Source organism: Lutjanus erythropterus, chromosome 4 (genome assembly GCF_056507025.1).
Source record: "Lutjanus erythropterus isolate fLutEry1 chromosome 4, fLutEry1.hap2, whole genome shotgun sequence".
Classification (NCBI taxonomy): Eukaryota; Metazoa; Chordata; class Actinopteri; order Lutjaniformes; family Lutjanidae; genus Lutjanus; species Lutjanus erythropterus.
Genome location: NC_139320.1, coordinates 1,368,299 through 1,381,822, shown reverse-complemented (window position 1 = coordinate 1,381,822; position 13,524 = coordinate 1,368,299). Strand labels below are relative to the sequence as shown.

General features: G+C 38.6%; 1 protein-coding gene across 5 annotated transcripts in view; it reads left to right on the top strand.

The window, feature by feature from the left end:
- LOC146327339 (RNA-binding protein Musashi homolog 2-like) overlaps positions 1 to 13,524 on the top strand; it is a 386,994-nt gene that overhangs the window by 119,138 nt on the left and 254,332 nt on the right. For all 5 annotated transcript variants that reach the window (XM_084716755.1, XM_084716754.1, XM_084716753.1 and 2 more), the window contains exon 6: positions 6,942 to 7,034. In XM_084716755.1, the coding sequence (XP_084572881.1) occupies positions 6,942 to 7,034 (93 nt within the window). The remainder of the gene's footprint in view (positions 1 to 6,941; positions 7,035 to 13,524) is intronic.

Sequence of the window (13,524 nt, the reverse complement as noted above, 5' to 3'; positions counted from 1 at the left end):
AAACACATGATATGTAAATATTATTCCCATTTAATGGAGTGGCAATACCATAAGAGCTATAGTGCTCAGCGTTAAATATTTCTTTTTCTGTAGTAAATAACCTACAGGATTATTAAATTATCATCATGTATCACAGGAAAGGTTTGCTCTAAATTAAAGGGATAGTTCATCCAAAAATGAAAATTCAGTCATTGATTGAGGGTCGGGTTTACTTTGTTAGTCCACAAAACACTGCTGAAGTTTCACAGGAAAACAGTGTTGCAGAATCTTCCAGACAATGGAAGTGAATTGTGCAGTTGTGCGGTTGTATAAGCCTTTACCTTTAGATAGGCTCCTATGTTAAGCAATACAGCACTCTACACATTCCATGTAATGGCTCAGGCTTCACTCAAGCTATACACATGTAACATGACCCAAAGTGTAGAAGGCAGAAAGAGCCATGAACAAACAACAACTAAAGACAGCTGCAGTAACAGCCTGGCCCAGCATCACAAAGAAGAAAACCCAGCATCTGGTGATGTCCAGGGCGTCCAGACTTCACTCAGTTGTTGCCTGTAAAGGATTCTTCACAAAGCATGAAAAATGAACAAAAATGAAAATTTTATTTATGATTATGTCAGTTTGTCCAGAAATGGACTATGTATTCTATATGGTTGCAGTTCCTCAACCTTTCATGCAGTATTTTTGGTCAATGCTTTGAAATAAATCTGGAAGTTTGTACTTCACTTGCCTCTTGGTAATATGGATTTCAAATTCATTATGTTGGGTTACAGAACCAAAATTCTGAAATATGTGCCACCATCCAAATAGTTCTTAGCCTAACTATAGTAGTTCTTGTGATGCAGAGTCACAGTAGCTTGGAGAGAGATGTGAACTAGTGACAGAGAAAGAGGGAACATGCAGGGCAGAAAGTGTTGACATTGGAAAAAAAAAACTTTCTTTGATCATGTAGCCTAATTACTGTACATTTCTCTGGTTTATCAGTGAAGTGTATGAGCTGCACAGCAGACTGGTGTGTTTGACAAATGAGTGATGGCTGTCTCATATGAATGGGTCCAACTCGGGATGATTCCACAGTATTTGTGTTATACGCTTGTCAGGTGGTGGTATTCTCACTGCACTGCATTATTTATTAACTGTGATAATGTGGCCAGTGTCCAGGGCCTGTCTCACTCACTACTCCTCTCCTTGCTCAAACAATATGTTGGTGTTCAAATTGGATGCCTTTAAAATGTACTACATTGTGAAAGGTTGCTAGTAGTTTGTTAAAATCTGATTGACTTCCAGCATCCCTGGACACCACATTAACATGCATGTCCATGCTCAAGGTTTGTCCAGTCAGTTTTTATTTTCATTCATTTTTCTCAGTGCATTTATACAACAGTTCAAGAAAAGATTTGTTTGACATTAATAATTTTTACTGTACTTTCCTTCTTGTTGTAAAGTTCAAGGACATATTTTGATCTAGGTGTTGCTTATTTGTATGGTCCTCTGGTGAACATAAGTATCCAGATATCCTGCCCTGGACCAAACTATTATATACCCCTGGGTCCTGCCACTAATGGTGCTCACATAGTTTAATCAGTGTCAGTCACATGATATGATCCTTAAGGTGCGTTAATTGATCATTTGGTGTCTAATTGAGCACAGCCACTGTACACTACAGGTCTGCTTGGGCTTTTTCAATACTGGTGCTAAAATGATACTTGGTGGTGCACAAAATAACAGTTGATGACATTAAAGAGCATCTTTTTTCATTGCTAAGGAAAATTCAAACTTAAAATTCAACAATATATTGACTGTCAATACTTAAAAGTTTACTTAAATATATCTATATGTAAAATACTTAAATTTACATAGCAAATTCACATATAAGTAAAATCTAACTGAAATGCACTAATTTAACAGTTACACTACTCAGAACAGCAAAATAATTTTATAATTGGTATTCACTGAATAGTTAATTACCCTCACTCAGCTTGTCAGTTCTGCAGTCTTAATTCTTCCTTTGTTGCAACAGTGTGTGTTAGTAGTGTAAGTTATCATTGATGTTATGAGTCATGGTGCTAGGTTATTAATGTCAATACTGCAGTGTGTAGATGTTTAGGATAATTATCAGGCTATTAGCTTACCTTCAGAGGTGCTCATCATAAAAATGAGTAGATGTGTGATCCATTTTATACATTAAGAATTGCTATCTTTATGTTGCTGCCTGATTATTTCATTACCTGTGTTTTCTAAGTTGGCCTGCATCACTGTCAGATTGCTAAGACTAGCATAAGCATCACTAAACTCAGTAGCAGTCTATTGATTGAAATACAGCCATATATTACATTGTTTAGCTTGGCATTTTAACTATCTCTACAGTAGTCACTAGCTAATGGAAGGCTACCATCACATCACCTGCTGGCAGAGACATGCAGAGTGATTGTTGCTGTAATGTTAACTAGGCTTGTTGGGTGATGCATCTGATCATGCATGAAAATGAGGCACCATAATCTGTGCTGTGATTGAGTCTTCTAAGTACCAGACATACAGGAACCAGTGCTATGTTGCGCCTGCATGTGAGTGGATCAACCTGACCTGATTCTCATAGTGGCTCTGATGAGCTCTAACAGTGGAGTGAAGGCACCATGTTGTTTTTAGCCCAGAAATGATAGTATTCCCTTTAAATCCAGCCATCATCTCATGCTGCTGTCCAGTGAAGCCTGCTCAGTGACGGTCCTCATGCTGGTAATTACGTCAGTGTTGTAAAAACCTCCCCATTTATTTGTCCCATGGTGCCTGTGAGACTCTGGTCAGCCCGCTGCAATATAGAGAACTTTAATTCATGTCCTCACTAACTCTCCAGTTGGCTATTTATTGTAGCTGCAGTCATAATGGTGGCAGTGGCTATCCTCATCATTAAGATGAATCGTGTCTGGCTCCAGCACTGGTATTAGCCACCAAATGAGCTAATGGTGTTTCTCAGCAGTGAAAAATGACACCCCTAATGCTCTGCACAAGCCAAGACAGACAGTGAAACAGAACAGGTGTGATGTCCCCTACAATACTGTCCTTACCAAATGGCTCTTAGCAATGTCTGCACTTACAATGCATTTTATTCAAAAGTTCACTCTGTTTAACTTTTGTGCTTGTTTTCTTTTCATCATCACACACTATATGGCTAAAGTAAAGCTTTTTTTCTTCATGTTTAATTGCTCAGATAGTTTCTTTGTATAGGTAGTTACAGAAGTATTTACAATTCAAAGTTCTAAATTATATTTAGTTGAATGGGATCAGCTATAGTCCCTTTGTGTTGCCTCTAACATATCTGTGTGTGTTAGTTATGAGTAGGGCTGCAGCTATTGATTCTTTTAGTAATCGAGTAAGCTATTGATTATTCTGGCAATTAATCGAGTAATCGGATAACAAATATTGTGCGTTCTGCAATTTTTTCTATTCTATTATTTTTTTTTTTTGTATTTTTTGTATTGAGAAAATAAGACAGGTCTCTTAAATGAACTATAAATTGCTAAAGTAAAAGTACTATGAAAAGTAACTTTACTTTTACTGTAGTACCTTGTTTAGTACTTTTTACTGAAGTACAAAGGTAAAAGTAAAGGTATTAATGTCTGCAGAAACCACAAACAGAAGATGTAGGTGTAGCTGAAACAGTCACCAGAATGTTTCATTGACATGTTAAAATCACAACATTTTTCTTCTGGAGGAGGACAGACACAGGACATTGGTTTACCACCATGTTACCTCTTGTGGGTTTGCAGGTCTATATTTAGTAATCAAAAATACCATGAAGAGTACCATTAAAGTACAATAAAACAATAAAAATGTTGTTTTTTCAAAAAAGGAAGCGATTATATGCAAGACTTACTTGTAGTTGTACCACATTGTGGTATTAGTGCTTTTACTGACGTAAAGGATCTGAGTATTTTTTCCATCACAGCAGGTCAGTGATCAGTGTTTCAGTGACTCTCTGTGGCTCAGTGAATACAGTGTTTTATTCATGACGGCCTGCCACATTAAAAACACCAGGACCGTGACATGATTTTCTATTATTGGATCTGCGTACCTTTCTTGGTCGTGTCTAGAAAGGAGCTATTTATTTGCAAAACCTCTCGTGAGATTTGTGTCCATTGTTTCTGGTAAAATAATCAAACTCACCCGATCTTTCGTGGGTCTAGGGTTCCCTTCTACATATGGCCCCTCTCCCTGTCTCTATGTCAAACTACTAACGGTGGACTGTCTGTGAACAACATGTTACACTCTGCAGTGTTTCACACAAAGAGGCTTTACTTGTGCAGACATTCAGGTTTGGTTTGTGATCAATTTTGGCATTTCTAATTTTTTTAAACAGTCCAAGAGGACGATGGCGATCGATTAGTGATCAATCTGCCCTCCTCCCCCTCCCTCAGCTGTTCACTCTGCTCTGAGAAGCTCTGACAGTTTCTGACAGAGAAACACAGTCTCTTGTTTAATGTATAGACCTACTTATACAGTTATTTAATCTTATAAGTGCACCTGGTCTCCTCCAAGTGCAGCTTCTTTGCTGCTGTGAAAACTGACTCGCAGGTGAATTTATATAAAAAAAAAAGCCTAAATGCGTGTTGGGTTTTGGGGTGATTTTATAAAACATCCTGTTGATGAAGAAAGTCAACAGATCAGACACAGTACAACAAACGCACTGACCTCACTGTATGTGCATACTGTATGTGTGTGTATTGAGGAGCTGCGTTGACACAGGAGAGGCACTGCAGCCATGTCATAATAAATTACATCAAAATCTAAATGTTGGAGCTTATCAATACTCTGGTCTTTCTTCTGCCATTTAATACGGAATTAAATGCAAGGCAAAAAAGTTTGCCTCAAGGCATTTTAGTGATCAAATTCCTCAAGTTACTTGAGGACTTGTTTCAGCTCTAGTTATAAGATTAATACTCAAGTGAATCCAGGTAAACTCTGTCAGCCCTGATCATGTGGATAAATGTACATTGTAGAAAAAAATAACCTGGCAATTGTTATTCTTTTCCATTGTTGGTGTGGTTAGTCTCCCATCAGTCGGTAAGTGTTGTTTCTATCATTCTTTTTTTCATAAAAATGCCAGTATAATAAAGAGTACTTTTTGATGTCTGTCTATCTGGAGCATCAAGCTTTTCTACATCTTTTATTTTTCATTCAATAATATGTGATGTCTTGAGAGGTCAGGAGCTTTTCCCATGGAGCTTTTGAGATGTGTGGATGCAGGGAATGAAGGCAGCCAGGCTTTGCTGTCCAACTTAAATTCACTGTACTGGGTCTTCTCTTAACAAGACAACTTATTCTCAGAAGATAACCAAAACCAAAACAGGTATTTAATCAAAACTGAATTCTCCTTTTGAACAAACCCAAAGGACCACTCTGTTTGCCTCAGAGCTGCTCTCCTTTATGCACTGCTCACTGCAGTCTCTGCACCCTCACTGGGGTAATCAGCTCATCTGGTTCAGCTGGGTAGCAACCCTTGTCCTGACTGCCCTCCCGACTATGGGGTTTGTAGTCTTTTCAATGGTGCCATGATGGGTTGTAGTCCTTGCTGCAGCCATCTGGTGGGGATGTATCTCGCCCCTATGACACAACTTCTCATGACATCACAAATATGAGACAATCTTCTCAAATGCATTTTTATTTTATGTTGTCTGAACTTACAGTGCAGGGACACACGTGTTAAGACAGGTCTGGTGTGCAGTCTTATCTCTATAGAAGGGGCACAGGTATTTTGATGCTTTGATACCGCCATTGTGTTTTGCCCTAAAGAACATAAAATTCTACAGTATTCCCTGCCTATCTTACTCAAAGGCAGACCACCATTTTATTTTTGGCTTTTGCCAAAAATGTTTTTTTAATGCCAAAACGATTGTGCTTTTTATAAGCAACTATGTTGAAACGTTTATGTGCTGTACTGAGTGCGTGCATGTGACATGTGGGTGTGGTACTTGAGTGTGGAGGCAATGGAGGATTGCCATAATGCTGTAATTGAAGCTATGTTAGCTTACCCTACAGTAGTAAATGGACCAGATATTGATCCTCAGTAACTACTTTTTTAGCACTGCTTCTTGACAGATAAGAAAGAAAAACCAATGCACAGCACAGATATTTTTTAATGTCATCTTCTTCTTCTGCTGTTCAGTTTTGGTGGTTCTCTTCTTCTTCGAATTACAAATTTTTATAAGATGATCCATCACAGTGTCCCCTACCACCTGACAGTGAAAACTTACACTTACACTCACTTCTGTCATGTCAGAGCTGTCATCTTCTATATTATTACCTTACTTTCCCTGGTGTTTTAGGCTTTTGCTGTGCTTTTGTTTCAGTATCAGTATTGAGATATTTTGGGCAGGTATTGTATCAAAGTCATAGCAGCAGGATGACAACACTACCCGTCATTTCTCTTCACAACTTTTCAACTCTTTTTCAGATGTGAATGTAGAAAGATAGGACTGGCAGGAGCTACACCGTCTGTCAGCAGTTGAGTGAGGTAGCCGTCACACAGATAGAGGTAGGCAGTGTGTCCTGGACATGAGACAGCCCAGTCATGAGTCGCAGATAATGGATAACTTTACTGCACCCCACAGATGCCTTTCCATTCTGCTCTGGCTGGAGAACCACTGGTTGTAACTCCACACAGTTTTGCACTCTGCACTTTTTGCTTTCTTGGTACTGCTGTCTGTGCCTGCAAAGCCTCTGTGGTGTAGATTAGCCTTAAGCATCCCTTACTGGTGGAGCCCTGCATTATACACACATACACACACACACACACACACACACACACACACACACACACACACACACTCACACACCATCATCCATGATAGAACTGGGTTGAGACAGTGCTTACTAATTCTTCTTTTGTTGTGTGAAATGTTGCTAACCACCTTCCCTCTCTTCCTCTGTGTCTTTTTCTACTCCAGATGGTCACAAGAACAAAGAAAATATTTGTAGGAGGATTATCAGCCAACACAGTACTTGAAGATGTGAAGCAATATTTTGAACAGTTTGGCAAGGTAAGATCATTCAGAGTGTTTTCTCCTCTGGGCTGCTCTGTGTGTGTGTGTGTGTGTGTGTGTGTGTGTGTGTGTGTGTGTGTGTGTGTGTGTGTGTGTGTGTGTGTGTGTGTGTGACAGCTTGTGAGGTGTCTTTTGAAGGTTCAAAGCAGACTGGTGAGTGAGGTGAGTGCTGCTGTGGGAGTTTTGCTGTTGGGCCTCGAGTGTGTGTGATGCTGTGTGATCTCCCATAGAACGGGCCTGGAGACCAGTCTGATCACATGTGTATCCTTACAGGAGTTGTCCAAAATCAGTTTGACCTCTGTGTGTGTCCAATATAGCGACAGGTCCTGGACGTGTTAAGTTCAACCTCACATAAAGATTGGAAGCAGTGTGAAACTGTAGCCTAGCTCCATCAGAAGTGTTGAGTCCAGTCTAACACACGGAGCTTATCGAGGAGGTCAGTTTGCCATTCTGGGCTGAAATTTACATTATTGAGGCTGCATGTGTGTGTGTGTGTGTGTGTGTCAAGGTGAAGAGCAGATACACTGACAGGGTTGCTGTAAGGCTGGTGTGTGTGTCTGTGTGACCATTATCATGGCACAGCATTCTGCCTGGACCTTGTCCATCTTTAACAGGGTATTATCAGCTCCATATATCAGTATAAACCCACAGTGTGTGTGTGTGTGTGTGTGTGTGTGTGTCTCATCCAAGTCACTGTGACAGTCTCAGTCCATCTGTTTACCTCATTTCTCTCTTTTTCTCTCAGACCTACCCAGGTCATCCATCACCACTTAGTGTGTGTGTGTGTGTGTGTGTGTGTGTGTGTGTGTGTGTGTGTGTGTGTGTGTGTGTATGTGTTAGTAATAAGCTGATGAGATAAACAGAGAAATCAGGACTATAGAGAGCAGCATGGAGGTTTTGGTAATAGACTGCTTCAATTGTCTTATATCGCCAGATGTCTCTCCACACATTCTGCTGGAGAGAGGTCTGGTCTAGGGGAAAAGACACCCTGGTCTGTTTGCATTTCATTAAATTAATCACAATTGTCTCAGGCGTAGCTAAGACTAGAATGTTGCAATGGTGTTGTTGCAAAATAGCATGGAGGAGGAACTTGTTTTGGTGGTACATTTTCATGTCAGGAGGGGACCTCTGGTATTAAAAAAGACTACATCACTGCAAAATAAAAGCTAACAGCTGTTAGCTTGTTTATGCTCGTACTTTTAGCATCCCAGGTGCTACTTTGGCATTTTCAGTGTGTGGGTTGTAACTAGGAGGTTGGTCTTATTTCCTGAGTACTTTGAAAATGTAGATAGCGGACATAGCAATGCCGCTTGAAGCAAGAGACCAATTGTAGGACTTCACCCATAGCATGAATCCAAAGAGTCAGACTACTACTTCACTGATATTGATATGGACCTGTCTTTGTGATCGTTGTTGAGAGCAAGTAGTTGCTAACTGGAGATGTCACAATACTGGACTTCCCAACTTTGATACAGTTCTTTGAAAAATGTCCATTTTCAATGTCACAGGGAAAACCTAACCATTAAAAGAAAAAGATTAGTGTTTTCCCGACCATTAGAAGGAAGTAAGGTGGATCTGGTGTTGTACCAAAGTAATAATCCCTGATAGGCAGTGTGTCCCTGACTGCTGGCGCATGCCTGCACTCAGTAAAAACAGACCCACATTACTAAGTTTTGATTTTTCATAAATCAATGAAATATAGCAACATATGGATTGTTTATTTCATTGCGTTAGTATTGTTTTGCCAACAATTTAGCAGGTTTGCAATGTAATACATGACTCATTCATCAAAGTTAATGCTTGTATTCTTCTGTGTATGTTATCGAACATAACTGACCCTTCACTGAGCACCACTCTCCTTAGTTATTGTTGCTAAGTCTGCCAAATTTTCCACTCTCACATTGCATTTATGCAGTTCCCGGTGATAATTGTGGCAGATTTAACATTGAAATTGGGAGTTATTGTTGAAACATGAGGTTTGTGATAGAGAAGGAGACAAAAGCAGCTTCTCATTTCTACCTGACGACGTTGGATTTTGTCAGCTAAAATAATGACTCATAAGCAGAATTCATGAGTGTAGCCGACTGATATAAGCTAATGCCAACTCCTTGAGTCAGCTGAAAAGTCTCCAGTTGACGTTTAAAAGTTTCCATCTAACACAATTTAAAATAAGAACCTTGTTAAAGTGTAAATCTAAAGTTAGCTAGGAGCTGTGTACATGAACATTAATGCTAAATGAGACTAAAGCTAGCTTACACCCCAGCAAACATTGATCAGATGGTGAAATACAGCAGGTATATCTACATGGTAGTTGACAGAAATACACTCATTAACATGGGAACATGAAGCGCAGGGACTCAATTAGTGCAGCGGACCTTGAGATGGGTCACCCAGCCAGACCAGCCAGACCGCGACTATGGAAGAGACCTGGGATAATAGCTAAGCTAACCCAGCTTAGACCTGAGACAGTGAGCCAGAGTGAGATGCATCGACATTGACCTGCTTTGATTCTGCATCAGCCCACATCCTCCTCCTCAAACTCCCACAGAACAAATGCAGATGCAGTGGGATCTAACAAGTTTATCTGGAGGTAAAGTTACTTCAGCTATTATGCTAGCGTTAGTCAGCTAGACATGCTAACGTTTGCAGCTCATGTTAGAGCAGATGAATGTAAACTGTCAACTACAGTTCTTCATCTAACAGCTCACTGTGGCTGCTCCTGACTGCTCCATCACCTCCTGTTTTGAGACGTGTTGTTAATGAATGATTTCTTTCAGCATCAAACTCACTGAAAAAGCACATTATATTTCTGGTGACTACTTCAAAATAAAAGTGAATTCTTGTTTCCCAGCAGGTTAATATAAAACTGCAGCAGCAGGAAATATCAGATTTTTTAGTAGCAGTAACTTAATACAGGAAAATTTCACCAGTTCATAATACTGCAAATATATGAATATTGTTGTGCTTTCATCAGTGGCCATTCTGCTGGCTGGATGGGAAGCTTTGGCGGGCCGCATGGGGCCCACAGGCCGCCAGTTGAAGAGCCCTGTTTTACAGTTTAACATGAAGTCCCAGTGAAATCCCTCATAGTTTCTGATGGTTCTTTGCATCTGAAGTTAAAACAAGGCTCAAAGTGTGTGGAGAGAAATAAAACCTGACTTGTTTTTATTTATAGAAGAGGATGAATTGGAAAAACTTCATTGTATATTTCCTTACAGCATAATTACTGTTACATTGGTCCAACATGGGTGCTTTTCATAATCCATCTTTATTCTTCTATTATTGTCTTTACCAAAGTAACTGCTGACATCTGGGAACATGGTTACATCACACAGTATGGATGTGAATACAGGAGGTTTTGAACATGCAAAGAAACATTTTACTTTTACTTAAACTTGACTGACATTCAGAAGAGAGCTTGTGAGTGTGTGTGTGTGCGTGCGTGCGTGTGTGTGTGTGTGAACCTGAGGTGAGGAGCAGGTGGCTTTGGGCACTGGGTCTAAGATGAGCGTATTTTCTCAGGGGTTGGGACTAGAAATCAAAACTACATATTTTATTCCTCACCTGTAGTAATTTAAAATGACTGACCTGGTTACTCAAGATAGTCCACAGACCTTGTTGTGTGTAGTTTCACGTAGGAACTACTTTTTTCTGCAGTAGAATATACTGGACCTACTTTAGAATCTATTGAAACTACTTTCTTTTCTGCTAGAAAGAATTTCTAAAATATTGTCCAAATAAGGAGCATCATTCTCACCATTCTTCTGTTCCAACTTTTATTTTAACTTATTTTTATTGTATTTTCACCAACATCACATTATATACATAATAATCTACCTGACTGTTGCCATATTCATAGAGTCTTTGATTAATGACTCTTAACGGTTCCCTCAATCTTATCTGATAGTAAAATATGAGGTTCTCTGTGAGGTGCGTTTAGAGGATGTTTATGTTCCAATTCTTTTATTTTATCTTCCAATTTTTACTGTATAGTCTCTTTCTTTCTTTTCCTAGCACATGTAAATGAAATAAAGTGGCTCCTAATGTAAGCTTTAGCACAGTGATGTTTCAGATGAGGTAGCTAAATATTTCTTGGGCTCTGCTGTAATGACTGAGGTAAATTCTTTATCATTCAGGAGAGACGCAGAAAGTCTCTCTTGTTTGGAGGTAGGTCTATGACCTATATCCTGCTTTAGTGCATATATCCACTATGTCATGTAACGCTACCTTAGGGGTGAAGAAATGATGTATCCTTGAATATGATGTGTGCTAATAGAAAGTAAAGTCCCTGCTTCTTGGGAACTTTCTTCTCTGTATCTCCACTAGGTCTGATTCTATGTATGAATATTTTAGCATTCTTCTTTTGATAGAGGAGCTTTTTGAGGCAGGTTGATGATCCATTAGCTTTGACATCACACAGTTAAAATCTCCTCTCATCAACAGCAGCCCAGAGCTGTACTGTAATATTCTAACAGTGTCCTTATGAACTTGGATCATCTTCATTAGGAGCACAGGCATTTATTAAGGACACTTCTATGCCGTCAATTAATCCATTAACCAGAATATATATCACTACTCTTTATCTTTATAAGTATGATACTCCCTTTTTTCCCTGATCGCTATGAAGAGTAACACACTTTATCTGTCCCGGATTGTTTGACTTTTCATGTTCCACATCAGGTAAATGAGTTTCCTGTCAAAACAAAAAATGCTATCTGACGGTTGGCTTGTTTCAGAAGGTGTACATTTTTTTCTTTTTCTTAACAGGACTGTAAAGACGAGAGATTATGACTTACTTTTTTAATGTTTCCATTATTCCGTTATTATTTTATTTATATTAAGCCTTGTTTCCAAAACTGTATTTGCTCTCTTATTTGCAGATGATACCAGTGTTTCAGTCCCATAAAAACTTTGACATTTTGATGAAATCAATTAATGCAGAGATGTCTAAGGTTTCAAATTGTTCAAGGCAAATAAATAGTCTCTTAACATTAAAAAGCTAACTCTAATTCGTGCTGCTAAAAACAAGTGTTACTGTAGATATAATGCAGAAGTATAATTATTGACGGTGTACCTACCACCCAGGTCTCTAGTGCCTGTGGATGAAAAACGTAATGTAAGAGCAACATATCAAATACATCTAAAAAAGAAAAAAGAAAAAACATTGGATTCATTTGTAAAGTGGGTAACAAGAGTGACTAAGAGTGACTAAGCCTTTTTTACACTACTTCAGCTTAATATATCCTTATCTCTCCTATTGTAATATTGTATGGGCCAGTACATATTTCTCATCCATCAAGCCACTTTTTCTTCTTCAGAAATGGTTCATTCAAGCTGAAGCATATTTTTATTCCAGGATATCCTCTGCTTCTTTGTTTTGTAAGCTGAATGTTTTGTCCATATTGTCATTAATAGACCTCAAATATGTGAGTTTGTTTTACAAAGATGTTCATAAAACTGCTGAATTTGTCAGGAATTACTTTCATTTTAATTCAGATTCTCATTCCTATAAACCCAGACAGTTTAATCACCTTCAGATTCCCCATGATAAAACACATCTCGGCCAGTTTTGTGTAAAATATTTGGGACCCAGATTTGATCCAATGATGTAAATCAGCCCCCAGGTCAGTCCCTGTCAATGTTTAAAAAACAGCTGAAAAACACTTGCTACTTTACTGCTTTCTTTTTTTCTTTTCATATCACCTCTCTTTGTGAGACTTGTGCTATAATAACAGGGCATGAGGTTCTGAACCTAAATATTTAGACTCAAAATTGTAATCAGAAATTGTAATTGAATTTTAATTTACTTCAATGTAAAAGCAGGGGAGATCCATGATAAGCCTTGTAGACTTTTAATCTCCCTTTCACATTCTTGTTATTTTTTTATATCATTTTGTGTATGTCTTTTTTAATGTGTGCAAAACAAAATCAAAATGACTTATGATATGCAATGTGGAAGCTGGGGAGGTGAATTGGAAAGCAGACATGAACAGCGTGCACATAAGTTATGCACATTGTGAGTTATGAGGAGTTGAAATAAATAATAAAACCAAAAGAAGTGGGCGAAGCAAAAGTATTCCAGCTGTTCTCAGTTTTAAAGTTTTAAAAAATGGTGGGATCTTGTACCTAGCCACTAAAAGCAAGAAGCAAAGTCTAGTCTGCAATTGAATTTAATTGTATTTGGTGTGTGCTAAGACACAAGAAGTAAAGAAAACAAAAGTATTAGCCACTCCACCTCCTGTAGAATTGAATACACTTATATGAAATCAAAGAGCTCCTCATGGTAAGATAGCAATCTGAATTACACACACAGGTAGATTCAGTAAGAATTAATTGGCACTTTTTATAGTAGCTATCTGTTTGTAAATGTGAAAGTAAAGGTAATAAAAGTGACAACAATGAAGTATTAAAACTTGTGACCTCAAGAGGGAGGTGAAGTTGCTCACTTAGGTATAAAGCAAAATATATCCCTACTCTTAGGTTTAAA